The sequence below is a fragment of the Gymnodraco acuticeps genome, unplaced genomic scaffold (genome assembly GCF_902827175.1).
Source record: "Gymnodraco acuticeps unplaced genomic scaffold, fGymAcu1.1, whole genome shotgun sequence".
NCBI lineage: Eukaryota > Metazoa > Chordata > Actinopteri > Perciformes > Bathydraconidae > Gymnodraco > Gymnodraco acuticeps.
This window is the reverse complement of record NW_022992126.1, coordinates 2,215,555-2,237,253: the sequence shown is the minus strand read 5'-3', so window position 1 is coordinate 2,237,253 and position 21,699 is coordinate 2,215,555. Positions and strand designations below refer to the sequence as shown.

Below are 21,699 nucleotides of genomic sequence, written 5' to 3'. Positions count from 1 at the left end.
TGTTCCGTCTTCATCACCAGATCTTGAAATGACCTTCTGAATGACTTCATTCTCTCTTTCTCTCTCTTTCTGTAGAATTGGTCGGGAATGAAGTGTCAGTTTAAGTTATTCCGGATGGCCATGGCTCTGGTTTGCAGTAAGTCTGAATAAAAATGAATCTCTCCCCTTTCACCTCAACTTCAGTATCATTTTTCAAAAAAGTACTTTTAATCTATTTGTCGAGCTATTCCATCACCAGAATTTAATATCCTTATTAGAGAAAAAGTGATTTTGCTCCAAAGGCAGCAACAATAAAATGTCTGGCTTCAGCTTATTGAGGATGTTTCAATAAGACCCAGTGAACACGGCAATCCAAACTCTGCCACGATTTCATGTCTTTACTTGCCTCGGATACATGCCTGTGAGGGGGACAAGATCATATTTGTATTTTCTTTTATATGTCCCTCTTTTCCAAGATACAAATACAAACAAAAGGAGGTGAAAAAATAGTGGTATGTTCACTTGCTTACATTATTTAAAAGCAAGCAGAATCACTACTAGATTGTGACCTGCAACACAGCCCCAAAGCACTGAGTGAGCTGATAAATTAAATGAATTTATTTATCTAAAGTTGATATGTTAATAAATGTTAACAACTTGTGTTTGACACATCTACTTAGTAAACTCCTAAGTTACATAAGTTAACCTCCCTGAGTATTATAGTAAAATAAATCCATCTTTCTGTTGTTATCTATCCATGACAGCTCAGAAAATGTTAAAATAAGTCTTTGTTGGCCATCGACTCTAAAGTGCATCATTGTTTTATAACATTTTCACAAGTGCACTGTAGGTCAGGAACTAAGAACAAACCTTGCTTACATTGTGTTTTCTCTGTCTCCCTCTGTCTGCTCTCAGTGAGTGTAGAGTTTGGTCGGGCTGTGTGGCTGCGCTTCTACCCCCCGGCCTTTCCTCCGTGCCCCAATCCCAGCTTCGTAGCCCACCTGGGAGGGGTGATGGTTGGGCTGACGCTGGGTGTAGTGGTCCTGCAGAACTACGAGCAGCGCCTCCAGGAGCAGTCCCTGTTTTGGATCTTCTTCTGCGTCTACACCTTGTTTGTGCTCTGCGCTGTCTTCTGGAATATCTTTGCCTACAGCCTGCTTGACGTGCGACTGCCTCCACCACCTTGACTTGATTATCAGAGGCAGATTTGACACTGTATCCCCATTATTTCTCCATCGGTAGATCCCTTACCACCTCGCTGGATGACTCACCCAGCCCTGATACTCTCTGATGCAGGGATGCACCTGACATGCAGAGGCCCATGGTTGCCGGTTATGTCATACCTTTTTCAGCCCATCTGTTCCTTATTGGTTAAATGTTGCCGTTGTTTTTCGCTTACCATACAAGCTAACCTCAGCCTGCTCTTTGTCAACATCTCTCTTGGACATTTGTCTAAAAAGTAACAGTCAGTTGGAAATGTTTAGACATCACAATGACAAATGAGAAGCCTCGGATCTAACGCGACAGGATCAAGCAGGAATAGTCCTGTAAACCTGGCTAAACTTCCTCTGCCTATTCCTTCTCAATTCAACGGTGCCTTCTCATGGAGACGTCAGCCTGATGAAAGTATTTCTGCACAGTCACACCTTGTGTTTCATGACAGCAGTAAAACCCTGCTGTACAAACCGTTTTCAGAAAGAAGAGTTCCTGAAAATATTTTACTCTGCCTGCAGCCCAATTGTCAGTAAATGAAGAATAAGGTCATGCTAGAATGTAGGCATAGTTTGTGTTTTGTCATCATTTCAAGCAGCCTATAAATAAGCAGGAGAGGTTAATATTAAAACAGATGGCAGGATAGCCAAACCTTCCCAAAATTGTAGGTGGAGTTACCGCAACTTTCAAAAGTTATGAATTTTTCTTTGAAGAAAAGTGTGGGTTACTATTCAGTGTTGCCTCACTCATGTGACACTTGCCCAGATAATTATGTTTTGTGTTCAACACTATTTGAACCTTAAACGTGTGTCTTTTGACTTTTGTGTGTGCAAGGAGTGTGACAATTGTTCATACAGAAAAAAAGAAAAAGAAGCAGAAGTGCCATTTAGACTTTTAAGCTTTCAAACACGATGCCAAAACTACTACTAGCACTGGAGGGAAAGAGCACATCCCCAGAAAATAATAGTTTTTGTGCAATGAAAATGAATCTATTTTTGTTCTGTTATGTATCGATCATACAGTATGTGACAGAAAAAGGTCATGATCTCTAAGGAATCTCTCACCTTGGGGGAACCCTAAAATGAAGTCGATTATTTGTAATTGTGTTGTCCCCTCTGGGCAATTGCAGTAATTGTTTGTGATTGGTTGAAAAATACCGATGAAGTGGCAACAATTTATTTATTGATTGGTGAGTAGGTGAATTACGTCAAATGGGATCAGACTAAAGCAACATCCACCAGTGTGGACAACTGGGCCATTTTGAAGAAATGTAGTATTTTCTCATTACCAAACATAGAAGAGCACACATGCCTGACCTCGCCTACATCCGGGCTGGGGTCGTTTAACTCATATCAGGAGGCGTTGGGGGAGAGAAGTAAATCAATGCTCCCTCATTACTTCTTGTCACAACGTAAATTGTTAATTGATTGAACTGGGATAGAAAACGACCCCAGCCCTAAGCTGTAAGTCTCAAACTGTACTGTACTTTAACCTCATGTTACGCTGGTAACTGCTTCGCACAAACATTATTATAATGTAATTATATACAGATGAATATTTTAACATGCATTTGCTGTTGATTTTTTTGTATCTACTTGGTGATTATTGGTATGTTGTGTAAATTGTTTGGTCGGTCTGCATTGTGATATGTTAGCTCTATCTTATATGTAGGCTATCCTATGTAAACATGTGTTAAAAGTAGTGTGGGGTTGTATATAATAAGGGCTATGACACAAACAAGATTGAGGGGGGTAAATGCTGATAATATTTTAACATTGTTCATTCATTCAAATTTTGTAGATTTGATATGTACATACTGGAGTGCATTAAACTGTTTTATACAGAAACAAACAATGATTTATGTGCTCTTATTTATATCAGTGATGACTCAGGTCACATATACACGCATACACACATACCATTTTTGACAATATTCTCAGGAAATGAATTACTCCCAATTGTGCAAAGAAAAGTGTTCAACCAAGCAGGTTTGCAGACTTCAAACCAGATTCGCCTCAATTTGTTATCGAAGTGTTTAAAGAGAGCTCAGGGCCCCAGATTGGAAAGCAGGGATAAGAGCCGTTGTGAAAAAAGCAGACGTCAAAGTGATCAATGAAAGGTGCGAGCACACAAGAATACGCCATAATTCATTCAGAGAAGAGACTCCTTAAGCTGTCACTGAATGTCTTCTCTGTCTAGCCGGTACAACCATATGGAGAGCAGCGTTTTGAAGGCACAATGAAAAATTGATTAGGCAGCCAAGGAAAGCCGCCTCAGTTGTGTTTCCCCTTCATAAATCTCCAATTTCAGAAGTAATCATTCACCTTGGTGAGAAAGAGAAGGCAAATAAAGCTGCAGGGGAAGGGAAATCTGAGTGAATGCATTTGGAGTCTGTTTCTTTTATGTTGCTTTCTGAGAGCAGCTCTTACAATTCGGCCAAGTTTTCATTTCACGTCTTTTAAGTTACAAGCAAGAAGAAGGACATAGTTAAACAGTTTGCACAACATTGATTCTAATGCTTTTGCGTGTAAATTATCTCAATTGATACACATTAGGATCACAGATCCTCATATAAGATTGACTTCCTGGGACCTTCATCCTAAATGTTTTGGTTTTTAGTTATAATTAGTCAAATAAAAGTTGAGGTTATAACCATGGAGGATGTAAAAGTATCAGAATAGTGGCTTTCATGAAATTCACTCAAATTGGGCTGATTATAGTTCTATAGTGAAATAAATGATAAACTATTCTCTATTTTTCTGCGTCTTGAATGGCTGGTAGAAACCACTTGTCTTAAAAAGTAGTGAATGCTACGACATAAGGATTTCCCTTTGGAATGGAGGAAATCATGAAAAAACAACTAAATGATCAAAAAGATTCATGACAGGAGTATCTACATCCGTCTACATCCGTCTTTCCGTATGTTATTTTGCACCAAATACACATGCCTATGAAAAATCCTGGATTTAATGCTAACATTCATCCATAAAATCAAGGCTAAACCATGCAGAGACCATGTAAAGGGCTAGACCCAGTTTCCATATCTGCACCGCTGTCTCCATCAAGGGGACGCTTACTGAATTACAAGTTGCAATTGTATGTTATGCACGTCAGTAGAATTTGTTTTCATGAATAATACTATATATACAGTAATTCATATGTGAACATCATTTAATTTAGAACATCTACCCCCAATAAGCAACACTTGAGGTGTCTGTTCGTGCTACTTTTTCTGGCCCACTGCAGACTCAGATGTTGTCGCCTTCGTTTTTTTTATATAGGTAATACCTTTATATGACAATGTATTATTTTAAGTTAAGCTTTTATTGTCAAGAAAATAGTCAAAACTTTACCAGCTACAACATCACTCTGTGATGTTTGGCCTAACTTCTATGAGATATGAATCTTTGTTTAATTTTATTTTGAATGAATGAGTGGGGGTTTGGTTTGAATACACTACATGATTCAGGGGCGTGTCTTGACATGACGTCTATTTTCTGCACTACAACTTCCTCCATCAAAGCGCCATTTTCGGCGTTGTTACGGGACTACAGCATGCTGTTGTCAAAAAGATAATAAGACTACTATTTCAAGTTGTAAGAAATCGTTTTCATTATCCATTGGCAATGGGGCGAAAAAAGAAGAAGCAGATGAAGCCATGGTGCTGGTATCCTTTTGACCGGATGACAACAAAGCAACGTAGAAATGCCAGAGGCTAATCGTTAGCTTGACAAAAGGAAGGCCTAAGCTAGCCTCTCTTTAGGTTTTATCGGCTTGTATGCTAACATTAGCCTAACCATTTGGCTTTGGAGTCTAGCCATTCGTTTTGAAGATTGCTTTTTCCCAGTGTATATTTAATATCGGTCAAATATTCGGCTCCGACTACACGTAACTGATAAAAGTTTACGTTCAATTCACTGGATTGCTAAGAAGAAAGTATTGCTAGCTACCTTCGGAACGGAGGTAGCTGGCTAACATGTTAGCCATGCATTGATGATTCCGGGTAGCATTAACGTTGAACGGTATGATTCATGGTTCAGGGCGGTTAAGTGTGAAACCTTATTTTTACCGAGATGTTTTGTAACCTAACGGCTTGCTATGCCCTTCATTGATCATGAATGGGGATTAGGACTCACGCTACACCTCGGAGCTTTTATTCAGGCAGCATTAGGGTTTGTTTTGAATGCTTGCGTGTGATTCTCTGACTTTGTGAACTTAGTAGCTTAGTATTTGTTCATGTTTTCTCTTTCTATACATTCCTTAACTTCTTTCTCAAGGTACTGTAATCGAGACTTTGATGATGAAAAGATCCTCATTCAGCATCAGAAGGCAAAGCATTTTAAATGCCATATTTGTCACAAGAAGTTGTACACAGGCCCAGGATTGGCTATTCATTGCATGCAGGTGGGTAGCTTTTTTGTCTTTTTGTCCTGGTTTAGTTCATAGCTCTAACTTATCATACACTGGACAATAGGTGTTCTCTTTAGATATGAATATGCACTGGCTCACTTTGCATGCGTTTCAGGTACACAAAGAGACGATTGACAGTGTTCCAAATGCAATTCCTGGAAGAGTTGACATTGAGCTGGAGATCTACGGTATGGAGGGGATTCCAGAGAAAGACATGCAGGAAAGAAGACGAACATTAGAACAGAAATCACAAGGTTTGTAAACCTATAAGCTCTTTCTTGCCAATTTAGAATAAAAGCCTAGATTTCCAAAATGTGTAATAATGTTGTGTATTTGGAATCATTTAAGATTAATCGTAAATCTTTGAATATGTTTGTTTATTGTGTGATCTATTACTACTTCATTTTTATAATGCTGTGGGTTGATGTAATTTGATCATTCTTAAAGCTTCACCACAACCTTTTCTTTTCTTTAGAGAGTCAAAAGAAGAAGTCAAATAATCAGGACGACTCTGATGAGGATGAGGATGATGATGATGAAGCAGGACCATCAGTTCCGCAGCCGGCTGTTGTCCAGCCCCAGCAAAGCTACGCTGCTCCAATGGCCCAGCTTGGGATGCCTCCTGTGGCTGGCGTACCTGGGATGCACCCTGGAGCATATCAAGGCAAGGAACCTTAGTGAAAAGCAGAAGTTCGGAATAATCACTAAAAACTTTTTTTAAAACACCAAACATTTGGTCAGTTTGATCTAAACCAACCACAACGACAAGAATGGTTGAACATGTTCCTGATTATGTCGTCAATGTATCACTTGGTTTTTGTGCTAGCTTATATTTAATTAATAGCAATGCCAAATGTTAGGCTCTCCCTGTAATTCCTACATGTTGTCTTCATCAAATCACTGCATTTAATAAGCTGTTTATGGTGTTGCTATTTTAGTCCTGGTTTCTGTGTTTGCAATGTATAGTTTATACCGAAACGAGGACACACTGTTATTGTTGTGACGCACCTACAGTGTGAGAACGTTTAGACCTGGAATTGAACAGAAATGAAGATGAATCAGCGGGGATAGAGATTACTGCACATGTATTCTTGTGTTCGGTTTCCTAGACATGTAGCTGCCTGTTTTCAGTGATGTAGTGTTGAGTTTCTAGTAAACAGAACATGTCCCCTCTCATTGTTAAAGGCATGCCTCCCATGATGCCAGGCGTTCCTCCCATGATGCACGGCATGCCCCATGCCATGCATGGAATGCCACCTGGGTAAGAGATGTCTCATTGACTGTGTCTAATGTTATTTCATGTCCAATGCTTCTTTAGTTTACTCTTAATGATATGCCACTATTTAGTTTGTGGGTAATTATTGTATCACATTCTATTGTAATTATAGTAACACCAAACAATCCTTCTGTCTTTTGCAGCATGATGCAAATGGGTGGAATGATGCCTCCCATGATGCCAGGGATGCCTGGTATGCCACACGGTGAGTTGCGGTTGTATTCTCCACTGGGGTTACACAAGAAATGTATTATCTATTCCGAAAATAAATTAAGAGTTTGTCATATAATAGTATATAGTAACCCTATTAAATCACATTTTTAATCCCTATCATAGCACAAACTGTTTGTTGCTTCCATGTTTAGATGGTTAGGCAAATGTAGCTGATATGTTAACTGTTTATTTGTTAGGTGAATGTTTTCATATTGACATAATGGACCAGTCTTTAGAGACAGACATTGGCTTTTTAAATGATTGTTCCTTCTTTGTGTACCTTGTTTATTTAGCCTTTTGTGGTTCCAATGCAATGCTGGCAGAAGGGTTGATTGAGCTGTTTGGTTGATGTTTAGGAATGCCCCATCACATGGCTCCCAGGCCAGGGATGCCCCACATGGCCCAGGCAGTCGGACTGATGGCCAGCCGACCGGCGGTCCCAGGGGTCCAGCCCGCCGTCTCCAAACCTCTTTTCCCCAGTGCAGCGCAGGTGGGCAACACACACACACTTTTCTGTGTGTTTACAGGTGTCTCTAAAGTCTCTAAATGAAAGGCTTTATTCTGTTTCTTAAGAACACGATACTTAGCGACGTTATTTCATACTTCTTGTTTCTGGATTCCTGGTTCCTCTTTTATGTAGCCAGCTGTTCTTCTTTTCTTTTCCGATCTTTCTTTCATTATTATGTAGCATATTTAGTTCTTATAATTACATTTTGCATAGTATGTGGACATGTTACATGCCAATACTGTGATCTTTCCACCATGCTGCAGATGGGCGCTATGTGCAGCACAGCAGCTGTTTCTTCTCCAGCTGCAGACCTTCAGTCTGCCTCCTCCCAGCCTCCCTTTCCTAACACGCCTCAAGTACGCTCACAGACAGGCCTCTGAAGCTGTGGCAGCTGCATGTTGCTAATGGCATTACTGTCTGTGTTAAACTAGGCTGATAACTGAACAGTGTTTGCCTTGTGCATCAACATTGGCTATGACGTTGGTGTCAGAGGATAGTTGTCCCTGACAACAACTGACATATTTTTTAGTTTGTGAGCGTCATTTACTGCATGTGCTTAAATTAATGCAGAATGAGGCATAACAATCGATTTACATTTATACCATCATACATCATTCACAACTCATACCCTCTGAAGCATGAATTCTGCCATACTAACTCATTATGCTTTGACTGTGTGTGCTGCAGAGGTGCATAACACACTGCCAGTTTTTCAATCTGAACTCTAAGTCTATCGATTTATCAGAATTTGTTCATCATCCAATGATTGTTGAAAGTAAATGATGTAAATGTATAAAGAAAAAACGTAAATGATTATTTGGACGATATTATATATTTAAAGTTAAATCCAAATACTACTTCGGTAGAATAACTAAATGTAACTTTGATTGTTTAAAAAGGCAAACCTACTGAAATTGATTGTTGGGCTTTGAATCTCTAGCACTCTGTTATGTAATGATTAGGACAAAGTTATAGTGCATTTATTAAGGACTTTTGACTGCATTGTGTCTTTGTACAGGCCCAGCAGAGCACTTCAGGAGTTCCAGCTTCAAACCCTCACGGTGCCGTCTCCTCCGACCCTCCCAAAGCAACATTCCCTGCCTACACCCAGCCCTCTGTCTCCTCTTCCACTTCTTCTAATCCCTCTAGCGGCGCTGTGGCCAAACCCCCGGCCACAGTGGCCACCAAGCCCGCCACCCTCACCACCACGAGTGCAACTAGTAAGTTGATCCATCCTGATGAGGATATCTCACTGGTAAGTCGCTTGAGCTTTCTATTTTGCCCTTTCCACAGTAAGTAATGACTGATATATATAATATAGTACGTATACTGATTAATGGGTTGACTCAATATTTAACCATCAATCTGGTTGTGAATGTCAATAACATAACAAACATGAAGTAAGATACTAAGGGGATATCTGCCAGGCATTCATTCTTACTTTTACTTAGTAGTTACTCTTACGTGGATATGTGGAAAGATGATTCTGAACTTAAATATCCTTGAGATCAGGGCACGCCAACATTGGTTACCTATTCCTCATCATTTTTGTGAGTGTTTAACTTTGCACTGTGAGGGGCCAAATTGTGTTTCTTTAGTCTGAGTGTTTGCCCTGTGTGTTGTCCCCGCCAACAGGAAGAGATGAAGGCACAGTTGCCTCGTTACCAGCGTCTCACGGCCCGGCAGGGTCAGGCCCATGTGGCTGCCCCCCCGGTGGTGTCTGTGGGCGGGATAATGCCCCCACAGCAAGGAATGCCACCACAGCAGCCCGGCATGAGGCATCCCATGCATGGTAAGGGAATGGTTGTTAGTGTGTGAAATACCCATCATATTACCGACATTTTGAGTCAGTCATTTTGCATACATGTTAGGGCTGCACGGTATTGAAAAAAACTGACATCGTGGTTTTTTCCCCCCCTGCGGTATATATTGCGGTTTTTTTAACCTGTTAAACCCCAAAGTCCCGGCTGGTACTTTACTTTTTTTTTTTACGACAGTGTCTCAGGGGATCGTAATATTTAAGAACCTATTAATGTGTTATACCAGATTAACGGAAATAATCTCAGCTAACTGACGATACAAACCATTTTTACCAAAACAAAACACAAGTCTCATAAGAAGCATCTAAATGACCCCTGAGCGAAAAATGCTAACGCACTTTGGCACAGAACTCAAGATAAAAGTACCCTTATTACTTATCGTAGCTGCACTTACAAGATATCCGATTAAAGCTGAGGTTCCACAGATTATTTAGGTATATAGTATCATCACTGAGTGATCTGAACTCGGACAGGGGAAGCAAACGCAGACATCACGACACGTACCTTTACGTAGCTTCGAGGGGAGATGTCTCACCGTAGCTGTCAATCTGATCAAAAGACGTGTTCAATGGCATTAAAACGAGAAAGAAAAAACGCGGCTGAATCGGTTAATCCATAGGTTTTTAACGTCTCTGTATAAAAAAAATGATTTAATTATAATCCATAATTCCATTTTTATGTAAATATCGCAGAGCAAAAGTTAGCTGCTAATGGTAGCCACCAGAGTGGCTGCTGCTTCCGGTCTTGGCGATGCGGAAGTCTCTCACACACACATTACCAAATAAGGACTGTGTGATTTCCCCTCGATTCCATTGGCTCTGACGGTCAGAAAGAGATGTCACATGTCAAAATCCAGCAAGGTGGGCCAGAGATATGGAAAATCCACCCAAATGGCCCCAAAAGAGTGTTTTTTTGGTGCTAAATCTGTCTAAAAAGGTCAAATATCAGGGGAAGTTCTACACACACCAACACATGAACAAATAAGGAGTGAGAGTGACGCGTAGCCAAAACCGGAAGCTGCATACCACCAAGGTGGCTACCATTAGCAGCTAACTTTTGTGATCCGATTTTTACATACAAATGGAATTATGGATTATAAACAATTGCTTCAAAGCCACAGATACATTATCAACCTATGGATCAACCGATTCAGCCGCGTTTTTTTCTTTCTCGTTTTAATGCCATTGAACACGTCTTTTGATCAGATTGACAGCTACGGTGAGACGATCTCCCGTAAAAGCTCCATAAAAGGTATGTGTTGTGATGTCTGTGTTTGGTTCCCCTGTTGCGAGATCGGATCGCTTAGATACTATACTTAAATAATCTGTGGAGTCTCAGCTTTAATCGGATATATTGTATGTGCAGTTTCGATAAGTAATAAGGGTATCTTTATTTTGAATTCTGTGCTAAAGTGCGTTAGCATTTTTTTTTAAAAAATGAATAAAACTGCACGTCCCTGCGGTGTGAATACCGCGCATGCGCATACCGCGGTTATCGCCATGACACGGTATATCGTTCAGCCCTAATACATGTTACAATCAAAACCATTTGTCATGTTGTCAGTTATTGGGGCCCTGGTCTACAGTTACACTGAAGCCTTTTTTTGAATAAATAAATGTTATTAAAGACAATTTAATGCCATTATTTGAAAGTCGAGAGACAGTCAAGAAGTGTTGGGAAAGAGAGACATGTAATCGGTAGATGGTCCAAACTGGGGACTAGCTCAGGTCATTTGTGCCCATGTTCTCTGTGGCCAAATCACGCTGTCTGGTCACCCCAAACTCCCTCTAAAAGTATTTTTTGACACACGAAGAGCTAAAGTTAAAACTGTTCCTTTGCTTGAAATAGAAAAGTTTAGCAACAGGATTAATGTTAATTGGTATGTAATTGACTAAACCTTTGAATGGCTGCAGTGATCATTGTTCTCTCCCTGTGTTTCCCTGCAGGTCAGTATGGCGCCCCTCCTCAGGGCATGCCCAGCTACATGCCTGGGGGGATGCCTCCTTATGGGCAGGGTCCTCCTATGGTGCCCTCTTACCAGGGAGGCCCTCCCATGGGCATGAGGCCGCCCGTCATGTCTCCGGCAGGACGCTACTGAAGCAGCAAAGCAGCCACCACATTAGGTTTGAGGTTCACACCTTTCTCTCATCCTTGTGCTTTTTCAAACCTAGCTGCAAGCAAAGAGCAGTAAGACCAGTGGCGGTGAAGACAAACGTTGTTTGTTAGAACTAATGGACATTTAATGTAACATCTTTATTGGAAACAGCCAAACACCACTCAACTTCCTGAAAGTTATGTCGTTGTCATTTGATTACATGTGAGGATATATTTTCTCCCCCTTAGGTTTCACTCAGGTTTATAGAGGTGAAGTGTTAAAATGATTCATATTTCTTTTGAAGCTGCTGGAGTTACATGAACGTACCAACCCCTTACAAAGGCAAGTTTCTCTTGTAAACATTTGATTTTTTTTTTCTTTCGGTAGCTTGATTGAGGCCCTCACAGCATGCTTAGGTGCTGTTGGACTTGCGTCCCCAACCTTGGTTGGTGAGGGTCTCAGTGATGAAGATGATTCCAACTAAGTAGTGTTATAAATTCATGACTCATCAGTCTCTAGCTTTATCCTTATTTCAGGTTTGTTTTTAATATTTTCTGGTTAAAAGGGTACCTGTATGCATCCTTTGTAATGTTTTATGAATCTGTTGTAATAAAATACATCTTGAAATCCAATGCTGGTTTGTCCTGACGTGCGTGGAGGTGAGTGATGAAGGTTTGTACGGGTGCTCTTCCCTTATGGCTCAGGTTTTCATCAGGTATTTAAAAACCAAGTTTGCCATCATCTATTTTTTGAGGAGTCCTCTTGACCTTGCCTTGATAAGACTTTAAGTATACATTGTTGGTTCAGAAACAGAATAAAGACTTATTGTGCTCAAAGCTCGTGTACTACCAGCCCAAAAGATGTTGGCCAACTTCTGGTTCCAAATACTGCATGTTACCTCATGATAATGATGGAAATAACTTCAGATTAAATAACGGTTCTTGTTCATATAGTGCATTTACACAAAAGTGAAAAGGAAACTAAATGTAAACTCATTCACCTTTTCCTTCAGTTATCAAACATGCATGAGTGCTTTAATGTTTGTCACAGCTCAGTCATGTCCCATAATGCACTACAGAGGGCAAGCAAAACAACAAACCCAGCAGTGGAGCAGCTCTGTGGTAAATCCCAATTTTGTGAAGCTCCGTTTTCAGTTTTCTTTTAGATTATAAGGTAAATGAAGGCACTATATTCTACTGACGGTTGATCCCCGTTTGAATGACTAGGGAATGTCTTACGATGGTTGTCGACACATACTGCTAAATAACAACCTAGTTTGTGTCTAGTTGGGATTTACAGCAGCAATATCCTGAATTGCTTGTGCAACCATTCCTACAAACAAAAGTAGAAAGATTGATGTTATGAAATAATCCAAATGGCTGGAGCATGTAGGAACAGAGGTCACAAGGCCTCACCATCTCTGTTAACGGAGACCTAACTATTTATTTCGAGATGGTTTAGAGAAAAACAGCTGTTAGATTGTTATTTACTGCGGCGCTGTTTTGTATTGCTGGGTGTTTTTTTGTTTTGTCCATCCTTTCTATTCTCAACTCTCATCCCTTGGTGGAGATTGCTGTAAAGAAGACAATCTCCGAGCGAATACATTATTCATGCACACATGTAGCGGCAGGGACACACATTTGAGTCTATAGTGCGCGCATTAATCTAAAGACATGGTGACGAGCAGTTTCTCTAGGTATTATTTAGTTTGGCACTATTTCTCCCTCTGCACATATCACTTACTGCTCTGTATTTGTTTTTGTTGTCTGTAGCCCATCCATATCAGCCTTAAAACGCACTCAGCTGGCATGAAAGGTCAGTTAAACCCAGTAAGTACCTGATGTTTATTATAGTGTGGCTTACCCTCTACAACTGGATGCGAAGCCTTTTATTACCTTATTTATTGGTTAATAGTTTGTTTTTCAAAGTTACTAGATCATTAAAGACTTAATAACAAAAGCATGCCTTGATTAACACGAACTATATTTTATTTATTCAAAGGTACGTAGACTTGGGCATTGAAATGTAAATGAAATTGTAATTTTTCTTTTCTGTCTAGTACGAAATGGATTAATATGGTCAGTTATGTTAAAGGGTCAGCTCACCTTAATGAGAACATAATCTCAAGTCTAAGGCCGTGGTTCCCTGACCCCTTAAAGATGTATTCCATTTAAATTAAGTTGGGTCTTTTTTGTTAGATCCTCAAACTCCACACCTCCAGTTTAAAATGCCGGTTTTCTTTGTATAGAGCTTAAATTCAGGTAATTGTTTCAGACTTCAGAGCCACACAGAACAAAACACAACAACTTGTGGAGGGGCCCTTTTCAATGGAGCAACCTTTACTTGTGACTGCATGACACAGGTGTTGGTCTTATTCAATCAGGAAGTCCCTCTTAGTCTTTTCTGAAACTTTATAAAGCGACTTTTTCTTTCAAATAAAATTCAAGCAGTATGAGGTTGACAACCCATATCAATACCTAGATAAAATCAAAGCGACACTATCAGCGTTACTCAATGCTTATAAGTGAAGACATGGTTTCTGTTTATTTTATTTGGGTGAACTGACTCTTTAAATAGAAACTCAGATGTTGTTGGCAACAACATTTACTTGAGTATTAAATGTAAATATATTAATCATTCAGGTTTCTTAGTGAAATTTGAAATGTATACATTTTTACATGTCTACAAGTCTATCACTGATACTATTTTTGAACTAGTTTTCAAGGACTAAAAGAATAACTGTCAAAGGAGCAGCTTTGCGTCTCTATGAATGTTACCAAAGTCAGATTTCTTGTCTTTTTAAATAAAATGGTTGCATTATTTTTGATGTCACTTGTTTTCTTTTGATTCAAACTTGGGGTGAAATCCACCAATCACACCTTCAGCTGCTCAGTGTGGTGGAACCAGTGCACCACCTAGTGGACTATGGGGGAATAATATTAACCTTTCACATATCCACACTACAACCATCACCACTCCCCATTAGCAATACTGAGAACATCTGTTCCACTAGACTAGACAAAGTCTCTCATTTATTGTTGACAGTATATACTATAATGTTAGACAGTAGCTATAATAAGGAGTATAAAGCCTGATTATAGTACATAATATTTAGAAAACCTACACAGAGAAATGATACTGTAGCACTACTGCAGCCATTTTGATGAAAAATAATTGGTGTTACTTATTAAATGTTAACTTATAAAGTGGCCATTAAGGGAATATAAACTTTTAAATACAGAATATTTACTAGTAAACGATTCTAAGAATATATAAAACGTTTTTTTAATTTTATTATATATAATTACATCCCAATGTGATCCCAATGTAAAGTACATTGCTTAAGCTTTATTTGAATTGAAATGATTATTACCCATTGTACCTATTAGGCAATAAAGCGAGAAATAAATACATGGAAACTTAAGCTTAATGTTGTTTGTTTCTTAGTTTCGAGTGCTGTTTGTACAAACATTTCGAGGATATAGTCATACGTTTCTTTAATAATGGAACGTGGTCACAAGCATCATGGCGCCACACGCTAGAAATAAAGTGCTTGAGTGGTTTGAGGCCTCACAAACATTTTGCCTCAACAGACTTTATGAGTGCATTTATGGGCATCGCCATTCAAGTTTAGCCAATCGATAAAAGTGCACGAAAACATTTGAACCAATACCTCTCAAAATGCAGCACCCTTGAGCATTAGCACTAAGTAAACAGCTTTAAAACAACTGTTGTACATGAGAACCTTGTATATGTGGTTTCCTGCTGGACGAGTAGAAACCTAAACCACAGTGTAAAGAGAGAAATGCAGTCTACCACGTTTTGTACCTGAAGTGAAAAACAAGTCTGGTGTGATGAATAACAAGGTTTATGCTTCTGCCAGTTCTTAGTTTAATTTATCCACTTTTTCATTTCAAAGTCTGCATTTCAATTCTGTCCAGGGCCTTTTTATGGTGAATAATTTACTGCGTCATATTTTCATTCTGTTTCATTACGTTTTAGTGTTTTTCTAGTCTCTAACCTGAAACACAAGTTAAAATGCCTGTAAATCTTTGACATTCAGAAATTAAAAAGGCTCTCGGAACAGTAGAAAATAGAAAAAAAACGACACATCCAGCTGCCTTTGCTTTAATCTAAAAGCTAAATGTAAAAGTTATTTCAAATCTTTTAAATTGTAGTCTTTTCGTCTCGAACATTTGAACACGTTCCCTTTAAAACGTTTTGAAAAGCTAGGTTATCATTTGAGACCATTTCAATAGTCTTACTGCATGTCTATACATTGAAAACACAATTAGTCCTTATTATTTCAGTAATTCCTTCTTTCCAAATTGTGAATATAATTGATATTGAATATGTTTTGAATGCTTAAGTCTTATAATCAAATATTAAAGCTGTACTTGGCTTCAATTCTTTTGTTTTTTGCAGCCAAGCCTTGAGCTCACATTATTGTCAATTGAGTCAGATGGCACGAGCCCTTCAGTCTTCAGGATGTGTGACGGAGGTCTGTCCACTGATGAACATTATCAAGCAGCAGACGCATCCTAACAGGCATTCTGAATCATTTCCTCTACGATATACACTTGGTTGTAATGCTTATTAAATTCCAGAGCCAGGTCTAGAGCAGAAAAGCTTGGATCCTAAGTGACCTGCACACGCTGGCTCTTACAGAGGGCACACACAGAAAAATATACCGAGGGCTGGGCCACTCGCTAGAGGTGAGTTACAGTATATTGCCTCATAAGTTCAGTTATAAGTTAGCAAAAGCAATCAAATGTAGGTAAACTATGCTTGATACTTGAAAATGCCTTTTTTTAAACAGTCTACATCAAAGCACTTTATATGGTTTCATTTATTCTGTAACAAACAGTGTTGCAGCTCATCCCTTAAAACAGGAGCCTCAGATTGCTCATACTAAGGGGAAATAGGAAGGGTGTATTTCAAGCTTGTTATGTAAATAAGTTATTGGGCTTTTTTCTTATCAACTTAAATTTGAAAATGTTTCCAACTTTTAATTGACTGCATTTATTTGAAAAGTTGGCTTATGAATTCTACTGTGTAATATATGTTTTAGATATATATATTTAAGAAGTACAATATAAGACAAGCACAAGTTTCAGGTGTGGGCCATATTCCATTATTCTTTTAGAATTTCCTGAGGGCCGATTCAAAATGGCCCCCGGCCGTAGTTTGGACACCCCTGTGTTAGATCATTCTTAATCTGATCCTTAACTGTCAGTCTTTTGTTTTATTGTTAATTTATTTCCATAGTGCCTCAGAAGGAACTTGCATTGTGTTGGTTAGCGCGTGCTTCCTCTTGTCTTCATCTTGAGGTTTGAAGGTGGAGCTTCATGGAGTTCCTCTTGGTTTCATTTACTGTCAACCACACTTTTAACATCCAGTTCTTAAGTGTTGCATGTGTGCTGTCATGTTTTACATCACTGACTTACCTTAGGATCTTATTTAGTCTTCTGACAGTAATCAAGATGAAGGGGATCCAGTACCTGGCTTTCCTCGGGACTCTTTTCATCACACAGACTGGATTTGGTAAATTGAACATTTGCTACTTTTTCCAGTTTGAAATATACTTGGAGTGTAATATGAGCAGTGGCGAACCGTCAGGGCCTTCAAGGTATTCAGAGAATACCCTGGAACACTCAGATAAAACAAAAATCGATTTAATTTTATAAATCAAATGTATATAAAATGAATAAATGAGAATTGTATCTGTGTTCTGTAATATTACAGTGTTACGTTGATTTGTTTGTCCTTCTCGGACCATGCACTACGCATTTCAGTGGTTTTGTGTTAGAAAATAAATGCAACCAATCAGATTGTGTTCTGGGTCTCTGGGTAGAATATCCTTCAACCAAGGTATTCTACAGGACCAAATAACAGGAACAATGCACAAAATGTAATATAGCAACTATGGAGAAATTGTGACAGATTGATTTACGTTTGTTCGATTCCTGGACTGATGTTTTTTGTGATATCAAGTTAAATTATAATATGAGGTGTTTTTAAAAAATGTATATTGAACCGGCCCAATCGTCAATTGAATGTTTTATATTGTCAGGCATGAATATTAATCTAATATTACCACAACAGTTGATCTTCAAAATGTTTCTTAATAAGCAACTTTTATTTATCACTGACACACTCACAAATGTTCCTTTTTTATTTTAATTAAGTGTGCAGTGACATGGAGTTCCTGGAGAGGAATGAGGGGGGTTCTGTGGTGTTTCCCTGTGAGGTGGAGCAAAGGAACCCTTCCCCTTACGGCGTCTACCTAAAGCGCAGCTGGCTGAATCAAATTGAAGTTCTGTTCCAGTTCACCAAGACTGACTTCACTGTGGAAGAAATGTATGACAAGAAGCGCATCAGTGTCAGTGGAGACCCGAGCACACACTCTCTGAATGTGACCATCTCTCAGCTGAGTGCCAGCGACACGGACCGCTACTACTGTGAGTTTGTGGTGGACAACCCTTCCTCTGAAGACATAATAATACGTGGGAAGACTGAATTCTTCCTCCTTGTTAAAGCTGGTGAGTGATTCAATGTTTTCCATCCCACTACTCTGTATATCACCCACAGGGGGTTAAGCTTTCCAAAATAAGCACGACAAATGTCAAATACAAGTGGTTGACATTCAGAAATTGTGCTTGGTGCTGTTTGTTCAGTGTGCTCCAACTAAGCCCCACTGTCTAATAAGGCATTCATTAAAATAGGTTGAGAACTATTATGATTGTTAATAATGAAGGTTTGGTCAAGGTGCCCTGCGACCAGAAGGATTGTGGTGGAACTGTAAATGTAGGGAGCATCAAAGAGATAACTAAGGATAGGTTTAATGCAGGGGTGTCCAAACTACGGCCCGGGGGCCAAAAGCGGCTCACGTACCATTTTGAATCGGCCCTCACACAGCAAATAAAAAATGAGCTGCTAACAAAACAAATGAAACCCTATGGAGCTGTGATGTGGGCTGTTTTTTTCTTACATTTTCAAGTATCGAGAACAATTTACCTACATTCTTCCAACTTATAACTGCACTTACGAGGCAATATACCTCGCCTCTAGGGAGTGGCCCAGCCCTTGGTATATTTTTCTGTATGTAGCCCTCGTGAAAAAAGTGTGGACACCCCTGGTTTAATGGGAAGGATATTGGCCTACTTCAGTACAACCAAAAGTCACCCTCATTGAGTTTCACTGACTTGTAAAGTTGTAATAATTCTTATAATCCTCATATCAATTATGCCTTTTTAAAACTGGCTACCATTATTAAGTATTTTTGCTAAGACTGTGTTGTTAATAGCTAAATACTCAGGGAAAGTGGAAAAAACTGTCAAAATCCCCATTCTGTAGGCCAATATCTAAACTTTCTCTCTAACCAAATCACACAATTTGAAATAAATCCACTGAGAAATCCTCCTAAAAACCCTTTGGCAGATATGTTGATTATTCAGAGGAAATAGGATTTTAGCATATAAATCTTATTTTAAGTTGTATTCCTTTCCCCTCTGGAGACGCCCCTGGGTCTGTGGACATTGGGTTGGTAGAGACGTGTTCTGGGGGCTCGGCTGTACTCCCCTGCCTCCCCCCCCCATGGGGAGGCCATGGCCGTGGAGGGGGTGAGTCTGAAGCGGCAGAGGGGCCGGGGACCTGTGGAGGTATTGTACAATTCAAAGCACCAACATGGCAGCAGCCCCCCCTCCTCCTCCCTGTTCCCCGTTGAGAGGGTGCAGCTGTCCTCGGCTCCGGGCCCCAGGGGCCTCACCTACAACCTCACCCTGCAGCACCTGCAGCCGGACGACAGCGCCCTGTACAGCTGCCAGCTGCTTCTGCAGGGCGGGCCCCACACCAGCACCCGTCTAGGCAGACAAGTGTTTTTTGTCTCAGTGCAAGGTGGGTCACAGGAGGACTGGATCGCCAGGTTCATACTAACTCCATTTGGCTTTTTCAGGCCTTTGAAAATGAATGTTTCCTTTTCATACTAACCGTTGTTCTGTTGTTCCACTATTTGGTTCCTCCTTCTGGTTTGTGCTCTTGTCTCAATGGTTTCAGTGTGCGATGTCAGTCCAGCTCTGATATCTCAGGATGTCAGCCTTTGACTAACATAACTGCAACTAATGAAATCAATATCAATGGCTATAACTGTATATCACTGTTGTTGCATTATTGTTTGTTACTTTTCAGCTAATGGTTTTGTAGACCATGTTCTGGGACTTAGAAAGTAATTTTGCATATCTCTTCTGTCAGTTTCACAAACACTTACACAAAACAAATTATGCGTGAGGTGGAATCAAACTTCCGTGGGTCACTTCACTGTAACTCTGAACTAACTCACCACCTCTCTTTATTGAGTTTAAATCCAGCTTCTATTTGATATAAGTTGTTATGAAAAGATAACTTCCATGTCAGGTGACACAGTAGCTCTAAGACAATGCAGTTTTGTATGACTACACTGGACAAGTAGGACACCCCTCTTTTTATCCTATGACAAAAACAGCAGTTTATTGTGTTTTAAGGTTTTTACTACACACAAATATTGTGTTTGAAAATGTGCTGAAGGCTCTATTTTAATATTGTACATTTGTTATTATTAATAATATAATTTGTCCTTAAATAGAAGGTGCAGTGAAACCCAATGAAAACAGGTGTGCCCTGTTTGTTGTAGCGTAGTAATAGTGAAAGTTATTAATTTAAAGTCACTGGGTCACAACAAAATGTAAACTGACTTTTATTTCGTATAAAAATAGAAGTGCTAAATTCCAATAAAGAGTTGTGTCCTACTTGTCCGGTGTATTAATACACCCAAACCAACAATGTATTGCTCTGACTAACAAGTGCTGTCTATTTCACTAAAGCCTGATACAGCTTATTCCTCTGGGCCATAGCGCTCAATGATTGTCTAAAAACACAAAGTTAGCTACACTGCTACTCTTGGTAACATGTTCCTTTGTTACAACCAACACATTGGTTTAGTTTTCGTCTTTGAATGCTAAGCAGTTGACCTCCACCTTTTACTAAAGCCCCACAATGACAATCAAACATATATTCAAACTGCAGTCTACCACTAGGAAGGGAGTGAGAAGTTGGGAATACCTTACTCTAATCTAATTTCAGTGGAGAGTATGCGTGTTTGCGTCCAGTTAATGTGTCTCTTTTATCTTCAACATTTCTCTCTCTGCTTCTTCACAGGAGGTCAGTGTGGCTGCTCCCGGTACTCCATTCTGCTGTATGCTTTGTCCTCAGCTGTGGTGGTTCTCCTCTTCCTGCTTCTCCTGGGATTTGTGGTGATTTCTAAAGTGAGTGGCGCTGCTCTAATACGACACTGAGAGGGGGAAATATGAGTGGCAGCACCTGCCTGTAGAGAGCGTGCCAGAGAGTTCCTCTGCAGCTCACCACAAAACCACACAAGTTTCATCACAACTTGTTGCTATCAGTTGTCAGCATGTTTTCCTTCGATGTAATGAGGAAGGCAGTGACAGACTTATTCTACTTTTTAGTTCAGTTTTAAGACCTTTTTATTAGTAAGGAACTCCTGTTATGTAACTGTTACCAGAAAACACATCATAGTTGGAATTTGACTTTGTATGGACTTCCTTTTAAAGATGCTGCCTCTCGACTAAAAAAATGACTAACTCTGATTTGAACAGGAAATCGAGAGTGCGTTCAACCTGTTTTCTCACCTCACTGATTTGTTTTTTTCCACTCTTTTGATGTCTCTCAGAGCAAAGCACGCCGCAGTGTCAGATCACACCCTCAGGCCCCCATCTACGAGGAGATGACCGGCAGTCGGAAACAGGCACCCCGAAATCTGGAGGAAATGGAGCCTTCTGAGTACACAAACTGCTCTGTGAAGAAATCCTGTCCTCAAAACCATTACGAAAGCCCGAGAGGGACCCTCTGCCCCAGGACTGAGTCTGAATAATGAAATATTAGATCCTGTTACCGACATGGTTTACTAAAACATCTCACACTCTGCTACCTGAAACTCACTCCATTCAGTGCTCTTAAGTTTCTCTAACATCATTTACCTGAAAGATTATCCACATGCTCTTTATATTAGTTGCATCTGTTGACTGTTGGTAGTTTAAAGTCTTCTTGTGTTTTGAAGTTTTCTGAAGAACCTTTTTAAATGTCTGTTTTTGGCCTTTTCAGCAAATTAAAGTTGGCTTGTAGAATTGTTACT

General features: G+C 39.7%; 3 protein-coding genes across 9 annotated transcripts in view; all 3 read left to right on the top strand.

The window, feature by feature from the left end:
- Nucleotides 1–3,042, top strand: part of rhbdl3 (rhomboid, veinlet-like 3 (Drosophila)) — a 72,656-nt gene extending 69,614 nt beyond the window's left edge. For 3 of the 4 annotated variants that reach the window (XM_034203504.1, XM_034203505.1, XM_034203503.1), the window contains 2 exons: nt 76–136; nt 895–1,166. In XM_034203504.1, coding sequence (XP_034059395.1) covers nt 76–136; nt 895–1,166 — 333 coding nt within the window. Of the gene's footprint in view, nt 1–75; nt 137–894 lie in introns of all 4 variants that reach the window. The other variant, XM_034203502.1, reaches the window with a different exon arrangement.
- Nucleotides 3,043–4,817: 1,775 nt separating this feature from the next.
- On the top strand, nt 4,818–12,145 carry znf207b (zinc finger protein 207, b). Its single transcript, XM_034203334.1, has 10 exons — nt 4,818–4,858; nt 5,469–5,595; nt 5,717–5,855; nt 6,077–6,265; nt 6,787–6,862; nt 7,021–7,082; nt 7,447–7,580; nt 8,617–8,853; nt 9,234–9,390; nt 11,365–12,145. Exons 1-10 carry the CDS (start codon nt 4,818–4,820, stop codon nt 11,514–11,516), a joined length of 1,314 nt encoding a protein of 437 aa, XP_034059225.1. The 3' UTR covers nt 11,517–12,145.
- A 2,403-nt stretch (nt 12,146–14,548) lies between these two features.
- On the top strand, nt 14,549–21,697 carry LOC117537924. Of its 4 annotated transcripts, none has more exons than XM_034203336.1 (5): nt 14,549–16,228; nt 16,978–17,057; nt 17,702–18,055; nt 20,706–20,812; nt 21,238–21,697. In XM_034203336.1, exons 2-5 carry the CDS (start codon nt 16,997–16,999, stop codon nt 21,436–21,438), a joined length of 723 nt encoding a protein of 240 aa, XP_034059227.1. In that variant the 5' UTR covers nt 14,549–16,228; nt 16,978–16,996; the 3' UTR covers nt 21,439–21,697. The 4 variants fall into 4 exon arrangements, 2 of the variants coding, with proteins under 2 accessions (XP_034059227.1, XP_034059226.1); XR_004567795.1 differs by lacking the exon at nt 14,549–16,228 and adding an exon at nt 19,028–19,409 and having other exon boundaries at nt 16,592–17,057; nt 21,238–21,423; XR_004567796.1 differs by lacking the exon at nt 14,549–16,228 and adding an exon at nt 19,031–19,409 and having other exon boundaries at nt 16,602–17,057; nt 21,238–21,423.
- Nucleotides 21,698–21,699: the final 2 nt, after the last annotated feature.

Excerpts from the sequence above, each read along its gene's own strand:
- LOC117537924 (XM_034203335.1), top strand. The coding sequence starts at position 16,862 with ATGGAGTTCCTCTTGGTTTCATTTACTGTCAACCACACTTTTAACATC. Across the intron at positions 17,058-17,701 it reads CATCACACAGACTGGATTTG|TGTGCAGTGACATGGAGTTC; the intron begins GTAAATTGAACA and ends ATTTTAATTAAG. Across the intron at positions 18,056-20,705 it reads CTTCCTCCTTGTTAAAGCTG|GAGGTCAGTGTGGCTGCTCC; the intron begins GTGAGTGATTCA and ends GCTTCTTCACAG.
- znf207b (XM_034203334.1), top strand. The coding sequence starts at position 4,818 with ATGGGGCGAAAAAAGAAGAAGCAGATGAAGCCATGGTGCTG. Across the intron at positions 5,856-6,076 it reads ATTAGAACAGAAATCACAAG|AGAGTCAAAAGAAGAAGTCA; the intron begins GTTTGTAAACCT and ends TCTTTTCTTTAG. Across the intron at positions 8,854-9,233 it reads CTGATGAGGATATCTCACTG|GAAGAGATGAAGGCACAGTT; the intron begins GTAAGTCGCTTG and ends CCCCGCCAACAG.